Source organism: Gigantopelta aegis, chromosome 6 (assembly GCF_016097555.1).
Source record: "Gigantopelta aegis isolate Gae_Host chromosome 6, Gae_host_genome, whole genome shotgun sequence".
In the NCBI taxonomy this organism is placed as follows: domain Eukaryota; kingdom Metazoa; phylum Mollusca; class Gastropoda; order Neomphalida; family Peltospiridae; genus Gigantopelta; species Gigantopelta aegis.
Window position 1 is genome coordinate 83,348,167 of NC_054704.1, and position 13,260 is coordinate 83,361,426.

Sequence of the window (13,260 nt, forward strand, 5' to 3'; positions counted from 1 at the left end):
GTATTTGAAAAAAAAAGAGAGAAAGAAATAGCCATTCTATGTGTATCCATTATACTCCATCTCTTCATGTAATATTTGAAAACCTGCATGTAGACTGGACTCTGCCCTTTACGTCTTCATTAGTTGCTTTGTTTGTGATTAGTGGCCACTCAGCGTTGCAAAGAACTCGTTTCCCTCAACCAGTCCCTCTATGGAATCATTTCTGGACCCGCGTTTAATGAGAAACTAAACTGAACACAGAATGCCCTCTGGATCATAATTGGTTGCTTTGTGAGCAGAAATTGTGGTATTTTCTGAATTTGTCGGCTCAGACACCATGCTTGGCTTTAGAACGCAGTGGGGAACATACAAAGCCTGTGATGAAATGTTAATGGAGTGATAGACTTGTTATAAGTGGGCATGTATCAGATAGGGAAATTACCTTAATTATTTTGTACTCCGAACTGATGCAGTGATAAAAATATATATAAAAAATTGCTTAAAACATGATTAAGACAACATCTTCAATGTGTTTTTTTCATCTGTTGGGACTAAGTCTTTCCAACAACAGTTTATTGACTAAAGTGTTGCTCTGTTTAGCTTTAAAAAAAAAAATTCTTTCACATAGTACATTATTTTTAATTATTATTATTGCTTAGTTTAATATGGCTTAATACTTGAATCTGCTACTAAAAATGATTTGGTTTTTCAAACTTATGTTCTTTGCTCACCTTAGGAAATTTGAAAAGTCCCAAAATGCATATAATATTTAGATATTTATTAGATGTATTAAGAGATCATTAAGCTAGTATTCTAAGAAAGAAACTTGTTTAATAAAAGATGGTCATTTCAGCAATGATACAACTTCTAATGACATTTCCTGTTTTATTTTATCCGCTTGATTTAATAATGTAACAAGTGGTACAAACAAATACAAAATGTAATACACTAATACAAAATGTAATACACTAATTACAAAATGTAATACAAAATGTAATACACTAATACAAAATGTAATACAAAATGTAAAAACAACCACACAGAATGTAATACACTAATACAAAATGTAAACAATCAAACACAGAATGTAATACACTAATACAAAATGTAAACAACCAAACACAGAATGTAATACACTAATACAAAATGTAAACAACCAAACACAGAATGTAATACACTAATACAAAATGTAAACAACCAAACACAGAATGTAATACACTAATACAAAATGTAAACAACCAAACACAGAATGTAATACACTAATACAAAATGTAAACAATCAAACACAGAATGTAATACACTAATACAAAATGTAAAAACAACCAAACACAGAATGTAATACACTAATACAAAATGTAAACAACCAAACACAGAATGTAATACACTAATACAAAATGTAAAAAGAACCAAACACAGAATGTAATACACTAATACAAAATGTAAACAACCAAATACAGAATGTATTACACTAATACAAAATGTAAAAACAATCAAACACAGAATGTAATACACTAATACAAAATGTAATTCACTAATGCAAAATGTAAACCAAACACAAAATGTAATACACTAATGTAAAATGTAAACAACCAAACACAGAATGTAATAGACTAATGCAAAATGTAACACCTAAATGCTTATTGTAGCAACACAATGCAAAATATAACAACCCAGTGCAAACTGTAGCACCTAAATGCAAAAATGTAACACCTAAATTCAAAATATAACACCTAATTGTTGAACTGTCTTAAGTGCGTCATTCACTACAGATATGTTTAAAAGAGAATTGCTTTACATGGGGATTACTGTACTGGAGCCAAAGAGCTATTCTTGTAAAACAGCATGTGGGGTGGAATGGATGGTACTTTGTTTCCCTACACCTCTTAGTTTTTGCATCAATGTTATGTTTCGGCTGATTATAGCAATATGAAGGTTGTAAAATTCCCATTAGGATGCTCTTTTTACTAATTACGCGTGTGGTTCTGCTTTGCTGGACACTGAGTGCCAGGGTATGTTACTTCGCAGTGTCTGCACATACAACATAGGCTGCTCATCAAAACATGCAGTTGTGTTTCCCATCATCGATAGGCTGTTTTTACTAAAACATACCACTTCCCTGACGTAGATTGCCCATAGATGTGAAATGCAGTTGGGTGTATGTTACTTGTTCCCACTTTTTGTGTGCCGATTTTTGACATTTATTGTCTTAAGTGCATAATGTGTTTACATTAATGGTTTTGAAATCTTTTTCTACCTCGCAACGCATAATTAATCTTTGCGAAATGCTGTTTGTTTTTTCAAAGCATTTTTTTGTTTGTTTTGAGATTTAGTTTGTTGTTGCTGCTGTTATTGGTATGTCAATGTTGTGGATTCTCATGTTGCATGTTTTACCTGTAAAAATGTGTGGAGCCCCTTTATTAAAAGTTGTGGTATACTATCCTGTATTTGGTAAAAGAACTTACTGTATTAATCAAAGAGGTGGGATTTAGCTCAGTCGGTTGAGTGCTCACTTGAGGTGCTTGAGGTCGCAGGATCAAACCACCTCAGTGGATCCATTCAGCTGATTGTGTTTTCTTCTCATTCCAACCCATGCACCACAACTGGACAAAGGCCATGGTATGTGCTTTCCTGTCTGTGGGAAGGTGCATATAAAAGATCCCTTGCTGCATTAGGAAAAATGTTGCGGGTTTTCTCTGATGACTACGAGTCAGAATTACCAAATGTTTGAAATCCAATAGTGGTGTCGTTAAACAACACAAACTTTATATTAATCAGCACTGGTGTAAAATAACTCTGACAAAATATTTCAATTAAAGTAATATGTTTAATCAAGCTGCTGGTATATCTGTGATATTAATAAACATTGGGTGGGTGGTTAGATGTGGGCGGGTTTTGGGTGGGTGTTTATATGGGGTTGGTGGGTGGATGGATAGATGGATGGATGGATAGATGGATGGATGTTAATGGCATCCAAGCATTAAAAACAACATAAAAACACAAACAAAAAAGAATTGAATATAAAAAATGAATCAGTGAAAAATATTAGTTTTATCATCACAATTTTCTTCTTGCATAATGTGTGTTCTGTCCTGCACAACATGCTGTTTCTCATCTACAATGATAACATTTCTGCTAGAAATAGATGGAACTCGATAATATATTGAGTCTTGACGACTTTTATAATTGACGCTTCTCGGGTTCATATGGTTCTTTTGACAACCATATCGCAAAGTCTTAATTCTAATGACAATAATTTGCTGCTGGCCACAAGACAGCAACCTTATTGAGATAACTAACTACCTGCCAGTTATTGAAAGCTTTGAACTGGCTGATTATAACAGTAATAATAATAATAACTTTTATTTGTAGAAGGTTATTTCTAGGAGATATCTCAATTAGCATGAATTTCTTTTCTTATTTTTTTCCCCTGAAGCTTTCTCAACAAGAATACAGGGTATGCACTAGGGATTTTTTTTTACTTGCCAACCACGCGAGTCACTTCAGCACTGACTTGCCCGTAAAAGTTTTGAGTTGCCTGAATTTTATTTTTTAAAAAGTAGTATATTTATATTGCACTTTTTTTCCACATTATTGTCATACAAACAAGAAAGAAAGAAATGTTTTATTTAATGACGCACTCAACACATTTTATTTACGGTTATATAGCGTCAGACATATGGTTAAGGACCACACAGATTTTAAGAGGAAACCCGCTGTCGCCACTACATGGGCTACTCTTTCTGATTAGCAGCAAGGGATCTTTTATTTGCGCTTCCCACAGGCAGGATAGCACAAACCATGGCCTTTGTTGAACCAGTTATGGATCACTGGTTGGTGCAAGTGGTTTACACCTACCCATTGAGCCTTGCGGAGCACTCACTCAGGGTTTGGAGTCGGTATCTGGATTAAAAATCCCATGCCTCGACTGGGATCCGAACCAGTACCTACCAGCCTGTAGACCAATGGCCTAACCACTACACCACCAAGGCCGGTGTCATACAAACAATAACAACAAGAAAGAAATATGAAGCAGAGACTGTTTCAGTGCTAATATTGCCCCCTGCACTGATCTGCATTGTACACATGTTGCCGTCCTCATGTTGAAACATTCCTTATGTTTTACTTTTAGCGTAATTATAACCAAAAAACCTCACAAAAACGTTATTTCTTTTAAAAGATTTATATGCTAACATAAGTAATGTCAAAAAGTATTATCTTACTAAATATGATGATTGTATACGACATTGAATCATCGGGCTTATGTTTCATTCTTCGGACGACACACACATTTTGAATTTGTTCGTTATTCGTGCATGTACATGTAGTTTGATTGCATATACATACAGAACCAGTCATTTGAATTGTTTTCAAAACTTACTTTCTGGTTGTTTTACAAACACTGAATTTTGGATATTCGGAATACAATACAACATATGTGCAAAATTTTGGTCGCCAGGCGGGCGACTCAGTATAAGCTTATGACTTGCCTAATATTATTTTCACTTGCCTGGGGCGACCGAGTGACCGTAAAATGCATACCCTGAGAATAAGAATGTTATATATTGCATATTCAACAAATGTAAATTATGATGTTCATCCCATCTATATGTATTATATACATACATGTATACAGTAATATACATGTATTATATACATGCAGTAATATAGTAACTGAAATATTAAGGATAAAACCATTAGTATGTACAAGGCAAAAGCCAAGGGATATTTTGACATAGTGCCCATGATGGGATGTATTCATAACCAGTGGCAGCTAGATGCTTCATCTGAAGCCAGATTTAGACCAGAATATACATTTAGCTCAATATAAGAACATTAACTTTAGGTCCAGTGGGCTGTATGTTCAATCCTTCTCAATGGATAGACCTATTGTTTTTGTGGGGGTTTGTCTCCATGGTTATAGCTGTAGTGGTCAAAAGCTTTGGTTTGTAATCCCTGGCTTTTTTCTCTGACAATATGGATAAACATGTACGGTTCAAGTTGTCTGTGGTCCACACGTCTGTCAGTTAACTTTTCTTGTCCAGGGCATATCTTTGTTTTTATCAGTACATCAAACCTTGCATGCAAGTACAACTTGGCATAGCAGTATGTCATGTACCACAATAAGGTCACCACAACATGCTTTTCACAGATTACAAGCACATTAAGGGAAATATTTGTCTGGGCCATATCTTCCTTATCAGTTGATACCTTGCTTGCATCTACAACTTGACATGACAGTGTGTTGAATACCATAATAAGGTCACCACAACCTATTTTTTTTTTACAGATTACTGTGCATTTTACAGAAATCTTTGTCCTGTCCACATCTTCCTTATCAATGATATAGTATAATAAACCTTGCTTGCAACTACAACTTGAGATGGCAGTGCGTTGCATACAATAATTAGGTCACCGAGACCAATCTTTCACAGAATACTGCAAATCAAAGGAAATTCTTGTCTTGTCATAAAAAAAATTTAAATCCACTAGCCATGGGATCAGTGATTTATAAAATGTACTAGCCACAATTAAAAATTCACTAGCCATACTTTACTTTAAGTTAATATAATTTTACTACATAATAGTAATAATCGGATATGTCATTTAAAAAGAGAGAGAGAGCTTAAAAACATTAACATTGGGTGGTGGTGGTGGTGGGAATATTCATAATTAAAATAATAGACTTAACTTCAGCATTTGACTCTTTTTTTTCACAAGCCGTTGAGCATGGCAGTAGTAGTTATTTACTAGCCCAAAATTGAATATCACTAGCCATGGGAGTGGGGCTACCATAATCTAGAAGCCCTGCTTACAGTGTACAGCATATTTGTAATGATGTAAAATAAGATGTATTGGGTATGTCGTTAAATAAAACGTTTTCCTTTCATCCATTCATAAGTACAGCATGTTTTGATTAGTGAAGAATCTAAACGTCAGGATATTTATTTTGTAGATAAGAACACAGTTTGTGTGGTTATTCTAAAATCTGTATTTGATTAATTGTGAGAGCTCTCCTCAAAGATTGGGAACAAATCTTGTCATTTGCAATTTGGTGAATTTTGATTGGAGAAATTGCAAAAGGTCGTGAGATTTAGTTCACAAAAAATAACATAATTTGTATACATGTGTATATTTATACCTACCATATTAGAATTGTGTATGTATGTGATTAATTATGAGAGATTAGATGATACCTGCCTACATACATGTGTATATTTATACCTACCATATTAGAATTGTGTATGTATGTGATTAATTATGAGAGATTAGATGATACCTGCCTACATACATGTGTATATTTATACCTACCATATTAGAATTGTGTATGTATGTGATTAATTATGAGAGATTAGATGATACCTGCCTACATACATGTGTATATTTATACCTAGCATATTAGAATTGTGTATGTATGTGATTAATTATGAGAGATTAGAGATACCTGCCTACATACACTCTTTGGTATAAGGGGGTGGGATGTAGCCCAGTGGTAAAGCATTTGCTTGATGTGCGGATGGTCTGGGATCGATTGCCATCGGTGGACCCATTGGGCTACTTCTCGCTCCAGCCAGTGCACCACGACTGGTATATCAAAGGCCGTGGTATGTGTTATCCTGTCTGTGGGATTGTGCATATAAAAGATCCCTTGCTGCTAATCGAAAAGAATAGCCCATGAAGTGGCGACAACGGGTTTCCTCTCTCAATATCTGTGTGGTCCTTAACCATATGTCCGATGCCATATAACCATAAATAAAATGTGTTGAGTGCATCGTTAAATAAAACATTTTCTTCCTTCTTTGGTATAAATTTGTGTTCGCTTAGCCTGTCCTTACATGCATGTTAACACACATTCAAGCCTTTGTTAAATAGCCATATAAGAAAGTATGCAAATTTGGACCCTGAACATTTCGTAGTTTTTTTTAATTCCCCTGTCTCTTTTCCTTCTCATATCTCTTATGTTCCTGATCTGACAGTTCCTCCTATTCTAAAAGTTCTACCGTTCACCTCCTCATCCCAGTCCTTGTCTATCCAACTGCAACAGGTTAATTTGTACTATATTCTAGATGCTTTAAATGAATAAGATGAATCCTGTACTAGAATAATTTGGGAGAAGAATATCACTTCTTGGGTCACCGTGGTGCAGGGGTGTAACATTCTCTTTGAGAATGGCCAATACAGCACAAAATTGAAGTTTTGAGTAAAATTCAGTATCCGTAAAATTCTGTGATATTTGTGATTTTGCACAGTTCTTTACACTGTTTTTGTTTAAGTCTTGAATTTTTATAGTGATGTTAATCATCACTTTATTTATTTGCATTACCATAGATTGACACCCAATAGCCGATGTATTTTTCGTGCTGGGGTGTCGTTAAACATTCATTCATTCATTCATTCATCACTTCTTGGGATGGAAAGATACATATAATATGGTGATCTCTTTAAGATAAATAATTTAGGAGAATAACAAGCCATCTTTTGATGGATAGCAGTTTAATAGATATGGCCATTTGATCAGGTGTTGATAAAACACCCTTTAGACTCTGTCTTGTGCCGACAAATGATATAAGCTGTGTGAATGATTTTGTCATTTAAATTTGATGGTATGTATCGGCATTGATTGTGTGTTGGTTGGTATTATTTTATCCAGAATTAATCCTCTTATGTTTTAATATCTTTATTGGATGGCTATTCTTGTCCGGCCGGTGGTAATAATTGTTCTGATATCCGGCAGGATGGATGTTATTAATGACAATTGATACAGCATTTGAGATCTCCCTCATCTTCATTAAAGATTTGTTAGTAACTATTACACACCTGGGGAAACGTCTTGTCGCCTTTCATTCCACATGAGGGATTTCGCTTCGTTCTCAAGCATTTCTTTTTTCTTGTTTTTCGGGGCGGGACGTAGCCCTGTGGTACAGTGCTCGCTCGATGCGCGGTCAGTCTGGGATCGATCCCCGTCGGTGGACCCATTGGGCTATTTCTCATTCCAGCCAGTATCACGACTGGTATATCAAAGGCCGTGTTATGTACTACCCTGTCTGTGGGATCGTGCATATAAAAGATACCTTGCTGCTAATCAAAAAGAGTGGTGACAGCGTGTTTCCTCTCTCATTATCTGTGTGGTCCTTAACCATCCGTGTGATGCCATATAACTGTAAATAAAATGTGTTGAGTGCGTCGTTAAATAAAACATTTCTTTTTTTTTCGTTTTTTTGCTCTACGTCAGTCGGTAGAGCACTTGCCTGAGGTGCTTGCATCATAGGATCAAACCACCTCAGTGGACCCATTCTGTGATTAGCAGGGTTTCAGCCAGAGTATATGAAGGTTAAAATTATGTATGCTAAAATCTAGGAAATCAATAGATATGTTTTTATTATTTTTAGAAACTGGTTTGTTTTATTACGTATTGTCAAACTTTTTTTCTTTTCTTTTTTTACACAAAAAGCCTGGTTGTTTTTTCCCCCCATCCCAACCAGTGCCCTTTGGCTAGTATAGCAAAGACCATGGTATGTGCTGTCCTGTTTGCGAGGAAGAGCATATAAAAGATCACTTGCTGCCAATGGAAAAACATAGCGGGTTTCCTCTGAAGACCTTGTTTCAAAAATTATCAAATTCCATTAAATTTGAGCTCTGCAGAATGTTTGTAAACTGTGGTAAATTAATGGATCAGTTAGTATTTTACAGTATTCTAATCCATACAAATTTGATGAATGTATTTTTTCTTTTTCTTGCAGTGCTTGCTGTCACAGCTTGGAAACTGGGACTTCAATATATTTACACTTAATACACTCACAAGTGGTAAGCTTTGGTTTCAATTTTTTGGCAGGGGTGAGCCAGGGTGATTTCATTGTATGGACACCTTTTGGTTTTTAAATCAAAATGGTTATTCACAAAGACAAATAAAAAGTTTAGCAGTTTTATTAGTATGCTTAAATAAAAGAAAATGGCTGCTTTCAAAGAGAAATCAGACGTTGGATTTAAAGGGACAGACCCTAGTTTTAAACACTAAGGCATATTTTTCACGTAAACCCTAATTTCAAGCCGCAAAAATGGATACTAAGTTTGGTTAATTTACAAACCTTTAACAAATTTGGATACAACAGAGTGAAACAAGAGTCTGTGACATTGAAATACCTTAAATATAGACTAAAACGCGACTCCATAGTCATTACTTCTTAGATGCACATGCATTATTAAAAATATGAAAAATGCATTTTGTTGTATTAGAAACACCAGGATGACCAGAAACACTTTGATTGTACAGAAGTGGATAAACTAAACAATAAAATATAAGTCATGTTTGATTTCGGTGATCATAAACGGCTCTAATAGTGAAAAATATGCTGTAGTTTAAAAACTAGGGTCTGTCCCTTTAACTGATGCATCATTTGTCAGTAACGGATAAAAATCAAAAATGAAATGTGTAACTGTCAGGCCATTTATCGGTTACGCAGAAATAAATCAGTGTAACCTATTTCCTTCTTACATAACCCGTTATATCCATGTAAATGGTGCTCAAAATTTTGCATGTACATACAAAAAATATGTTACACAAAATTAGATTTGCGCGGGCAGCCTGCGAACAAAATGAACGTTCTCGCAATTTTGAGAGGCCTAAAAGTAGCTGTTTTACTATTATTAATTGTTTTCATTTGATTTCTTGTATTTGACAGGTAGACCGCTCTTCCATGTGGCCTTGCATCTATTCCAGGAATATGATCTCATACGGCGCTTCCATCTAGACACCTTAAAACTTATGAAATGCTTTAGTAAGATTTTACACCTTCTTTAAAATTTCTCTCCAATTATAAAAATACTTATTTTTGGTGCGATTCAGTTTGTTCAATTTAACATTTGTTTTGTTTTAGACTACTTTAGACTGCAGTATGTCTTTCCTCGGTTTTCAGCAGATCTCCAGATGAAAAAGATTTGAGGGAGTGATTAATTGCTCCCCTAACTTAATTATGGGGAGCCAGTTAATATATTACCATATTGCTAAGATGAGTTAAAAATTGTGTATAGTGTTAATATTTGAGATAACCCAATGATATTGTATCATTCTTTGGTTTTGGTATTAACCCGATTATGTCACATATCGTAACAATTTAGCTGGCTATAATTTCATTTTCACCTGTTATTATTTTGCTTAATGACATCAATGATAACCTTCCATACAAACGGGGTGTGGGATGTAGCCCAGTGGTAAGGTGCTCGCTCGATGCACGGTCAGTGTGGGATTGATAACTGTGGGTGGGCCCATTGGACTATTTCTCGTTCCAGCCAGTGCAAACCGACTGGTATATCAAAGGCTGTGGTATGTACTACCCTGGGATGGTGCATATAAAAGATCCCTTGCTGCTAATACAAAAGAGTAGCCCATGAAGTGGCGACAGCAGGTTTCCTCTCTCAATATCTGTGTGGTTCTTAACCATATGTCTGATGCCATATAACCTTAAATAAAATGTGTTGAGTGCGTTGTTAAATAAAACATTTCTTGGAATCTGTTAGTCTTGAGCATAGACTATAAAAGTTTTATAAGCACCAGACCTCGTCAATTAAAATTTTAAATGATTGTTTTTCAGTCTCTTAAACAACAATTAATTGTTTAAATTTAGTTTCCAGGTAACATTTCTCACCTGTGTTTTTCAGCTCTGATTGAAGATGGTTACCATCAAAACAACCCCTACCACAATTCGGTTCATGCTGCTGATGTCACTCAGGCTATGCACTGCTATCTACAAGAGAAGAAGGTACACCACTTATTTCATAAAAAGAATCGTTGTTTCCAAGATTTAAAAAAGTAAACCTGCTGTTGTATTGACTATTGTTTCAACAATTTCATGTTTGACTATGTTGAGATTCCACAAGTAAGATGGTAATACAGGTCTTTTGGGTTAGGGGTGGAATGTAGTCCAGTGTTAAAACACTCGCCTGATGCATGATTGTTCTAAGATCGATCCCCATCGGTGGACCCATTAGGCCTTTTTATTGTTCCAGCCAGTGCTCTACAAATGGTGTAACAAAGGATCATTTATATACTATCCTGTCTGTAAGATGGTACATATGAAAGATCCCTTACTGCAGTGGGTTTCATCAGTGATTCTTAACTGTATATCTCATGCCATTATGACCATAAAAAATGTTCTTTCTTTTTCTTTCTTGATTGCTTGCTTTCTTGTTTTCTTTCTCTCTTCTTTCTCTCTTCTTTCTGTTTAGAAGTTTGCTATTCCAGCCAGTGCTCAAAGACATGTAAATTAAATACCATGGTATATGACATCCTGTTTTGTGGCAGCAGGCTTCTTCTTTCACTTGAAATTACATTTTACAATTCTGTGATGTTGTTAAACAAACATTCCTTTCTTTTCTTTACATCATTAGCAAATCATAATTAGTGAAAGAGAGGCCAGCCTTAAAAAAAAGTTTCTTTAACTTGATAACGTGTATAAAATTGCTTTTAACTCCTCTTTTAATGCATGATTTCCCCCTTAATTATTCATCTTTTTTTCGCTATATTATTAAATAATGATTTTACAACTTTACTTCTGACTGACCTGGTACTAATGGTCTACAACAAAGCAGCTTTTTAAGTTAACTTTTTTTGGTGTGATTTCATTTTCAGATCTACCAGAAACTTGCAGCTCATTCTGTTCTGCTTATTTTTAACAGCTGAAGAAATCTATGTTGCCATTCGAAGTACTGGTTGCGTTCCTGGCATCAATGTCTCATGATTTGGATCACCCTGGAGTCAACAATGCATTCCTCATCGCCACTGCCAACCACTTAGCAACGCTCTATCAAGTTAGTTGGCCAATCACGTACAGCATTACAAATTTCCACAAGCTAGTTAGCCAATCACGTGCAGCTTTACCAATCTCCACAATTCAGGAAACCAGTAATGTACAGTCTTATAAATCTTCACAAGTAAAGTTAGTCAACCAATCAAGGACAACAGTTCAAATCTCCCCAAGTTAATTAACCAATCATGTACCAATTGTGTACAACATTTCAAACCACCACAAGCTGATTGACCAGTTATATACCAGATTGCATATCTCAACAAATTAGTTGACCATTCACAAACCTCACTGTGAAAACAATTGAGGGGGGTAATGGTTCTTGTAACTTGCATTATGAGGAGCCATTCATAATATTACAATATATAGTATTGATATTTAATTGTAGTACTGTTTTGAGGTTTTTTAATTAAGTTACTAAGGGGAGTTAAAAATTAACTTTCTTTGAACTATTCTCTGAAGAATGACTGGGAGTGATAAAATAGCTCTCCTTAAATGGTACTGGGTTCGCATCCTGGTACCGGCTCCCACCCAGAGCGAGTTTAATGGCTCAATGGGTACTACACTGCCATCTCTCACTAACCACTAAAAACTTACCACTGAGGTGTGTGCCTAGGGTAGTGTGCTTGAACCTTAATTGGATATAAGCACAGAAATAAGTATAAACAAACAGAAGTTAGCAAACCAATCCTGACACTGCATAGCATTGCACATCTTCTCAACTTAGTTGGCCAATCATGTGCAATAATACAAATATCTTCTCTTTAGTTGGCCAATCAGGTGCAACATTACATAGATATTTTAGATATTTGCTGTAAATTTTCCCACTTAATATTTTTGTTCCTTCTACTTGCGAACGCCTGTGCAGTGAAACATATTCTTAACAGCCACCTACTTCCAGTAAGGTGCATTCTTAAGACTTGTGCTTGTATAATGGAGGGAGCTGTGAATACCAGTTTTGTTTGACTGTATTTTTTCCTAATAATAGTAATCCTTTTTTTTTTTTTAAATACCATGGTCTGAATATAAAGACTACCTATTCTTTGAGACCATTGACAAAATGTATTTATTGTGTGACCTTTGTAGATTCGTTTTAACTTTCGTGAGTCTAATGAGAAAATAAAAATTAAATCAAATCATGAATCTAATATAAATTTTCATCAAGGCCATGTTGTTAATGCAATCCTTGGTTTGGCCTTGATAAATAGGTTTAACTGCAACAATTTGGCGAGAAGATGAAAATGAAATCAAATTTTGAAATCTTAGCACAGAAAATAATCCGGTTTCTGCTTTATCTTGCACCAGTTGCTTCTGCTCTGGTAGGCTGACTGATCAATATCCAGTATTAAACTTAAATAGCAGAACTAATTTTCTATCCTATCATGTGAAGCCACTGTCAAGTCATATTAGTTTAATTTGTTTCCTTCAAAGCAAAAATGCATATCACATTAGAGAAAAGATCCTTTTCTTGTGCCTTAGGCAC

The 13,260-nt window shown here is 35.2% G+C and overlaps 1 protein-coding gene across 4 annotated transcripts in view; it reads left to right on the forward strand.

The window, feature by feature from the left end:
- Positions 1-13,260, forward strand: part of LOC121375941 (high affinity cAMP-specific 3',5'-cyclic phosphodiesterase 7A-like) — a 162,315-nt gene that overhangs the window by 138,219 nt on the left and 10,836 nt on the right. For all 4 annotated transcript variants that reach the window (XM_041503665.1, XM_041503667.1, XM_041503668.1 and 1 more), the window contains 4 exons: positions 8,718-8,781; positions 9,657-9,752; positions 10,633-10,733; positions 11,650-11,781. In XM_041503665.1, the coding sequence (XP_041359599.1) occupies positions 8,718-8,781; positions 9,657-9,752; positions 10,633-10,733; positions 11,650-11,781 (393 nt within the window). The remainder of the gene's footprint in view (positions 1-8,717; positions 8,782-9,656; positions 9,753-10,632; positions 10,734-11,649; positions 11,782-13,260) is intronic.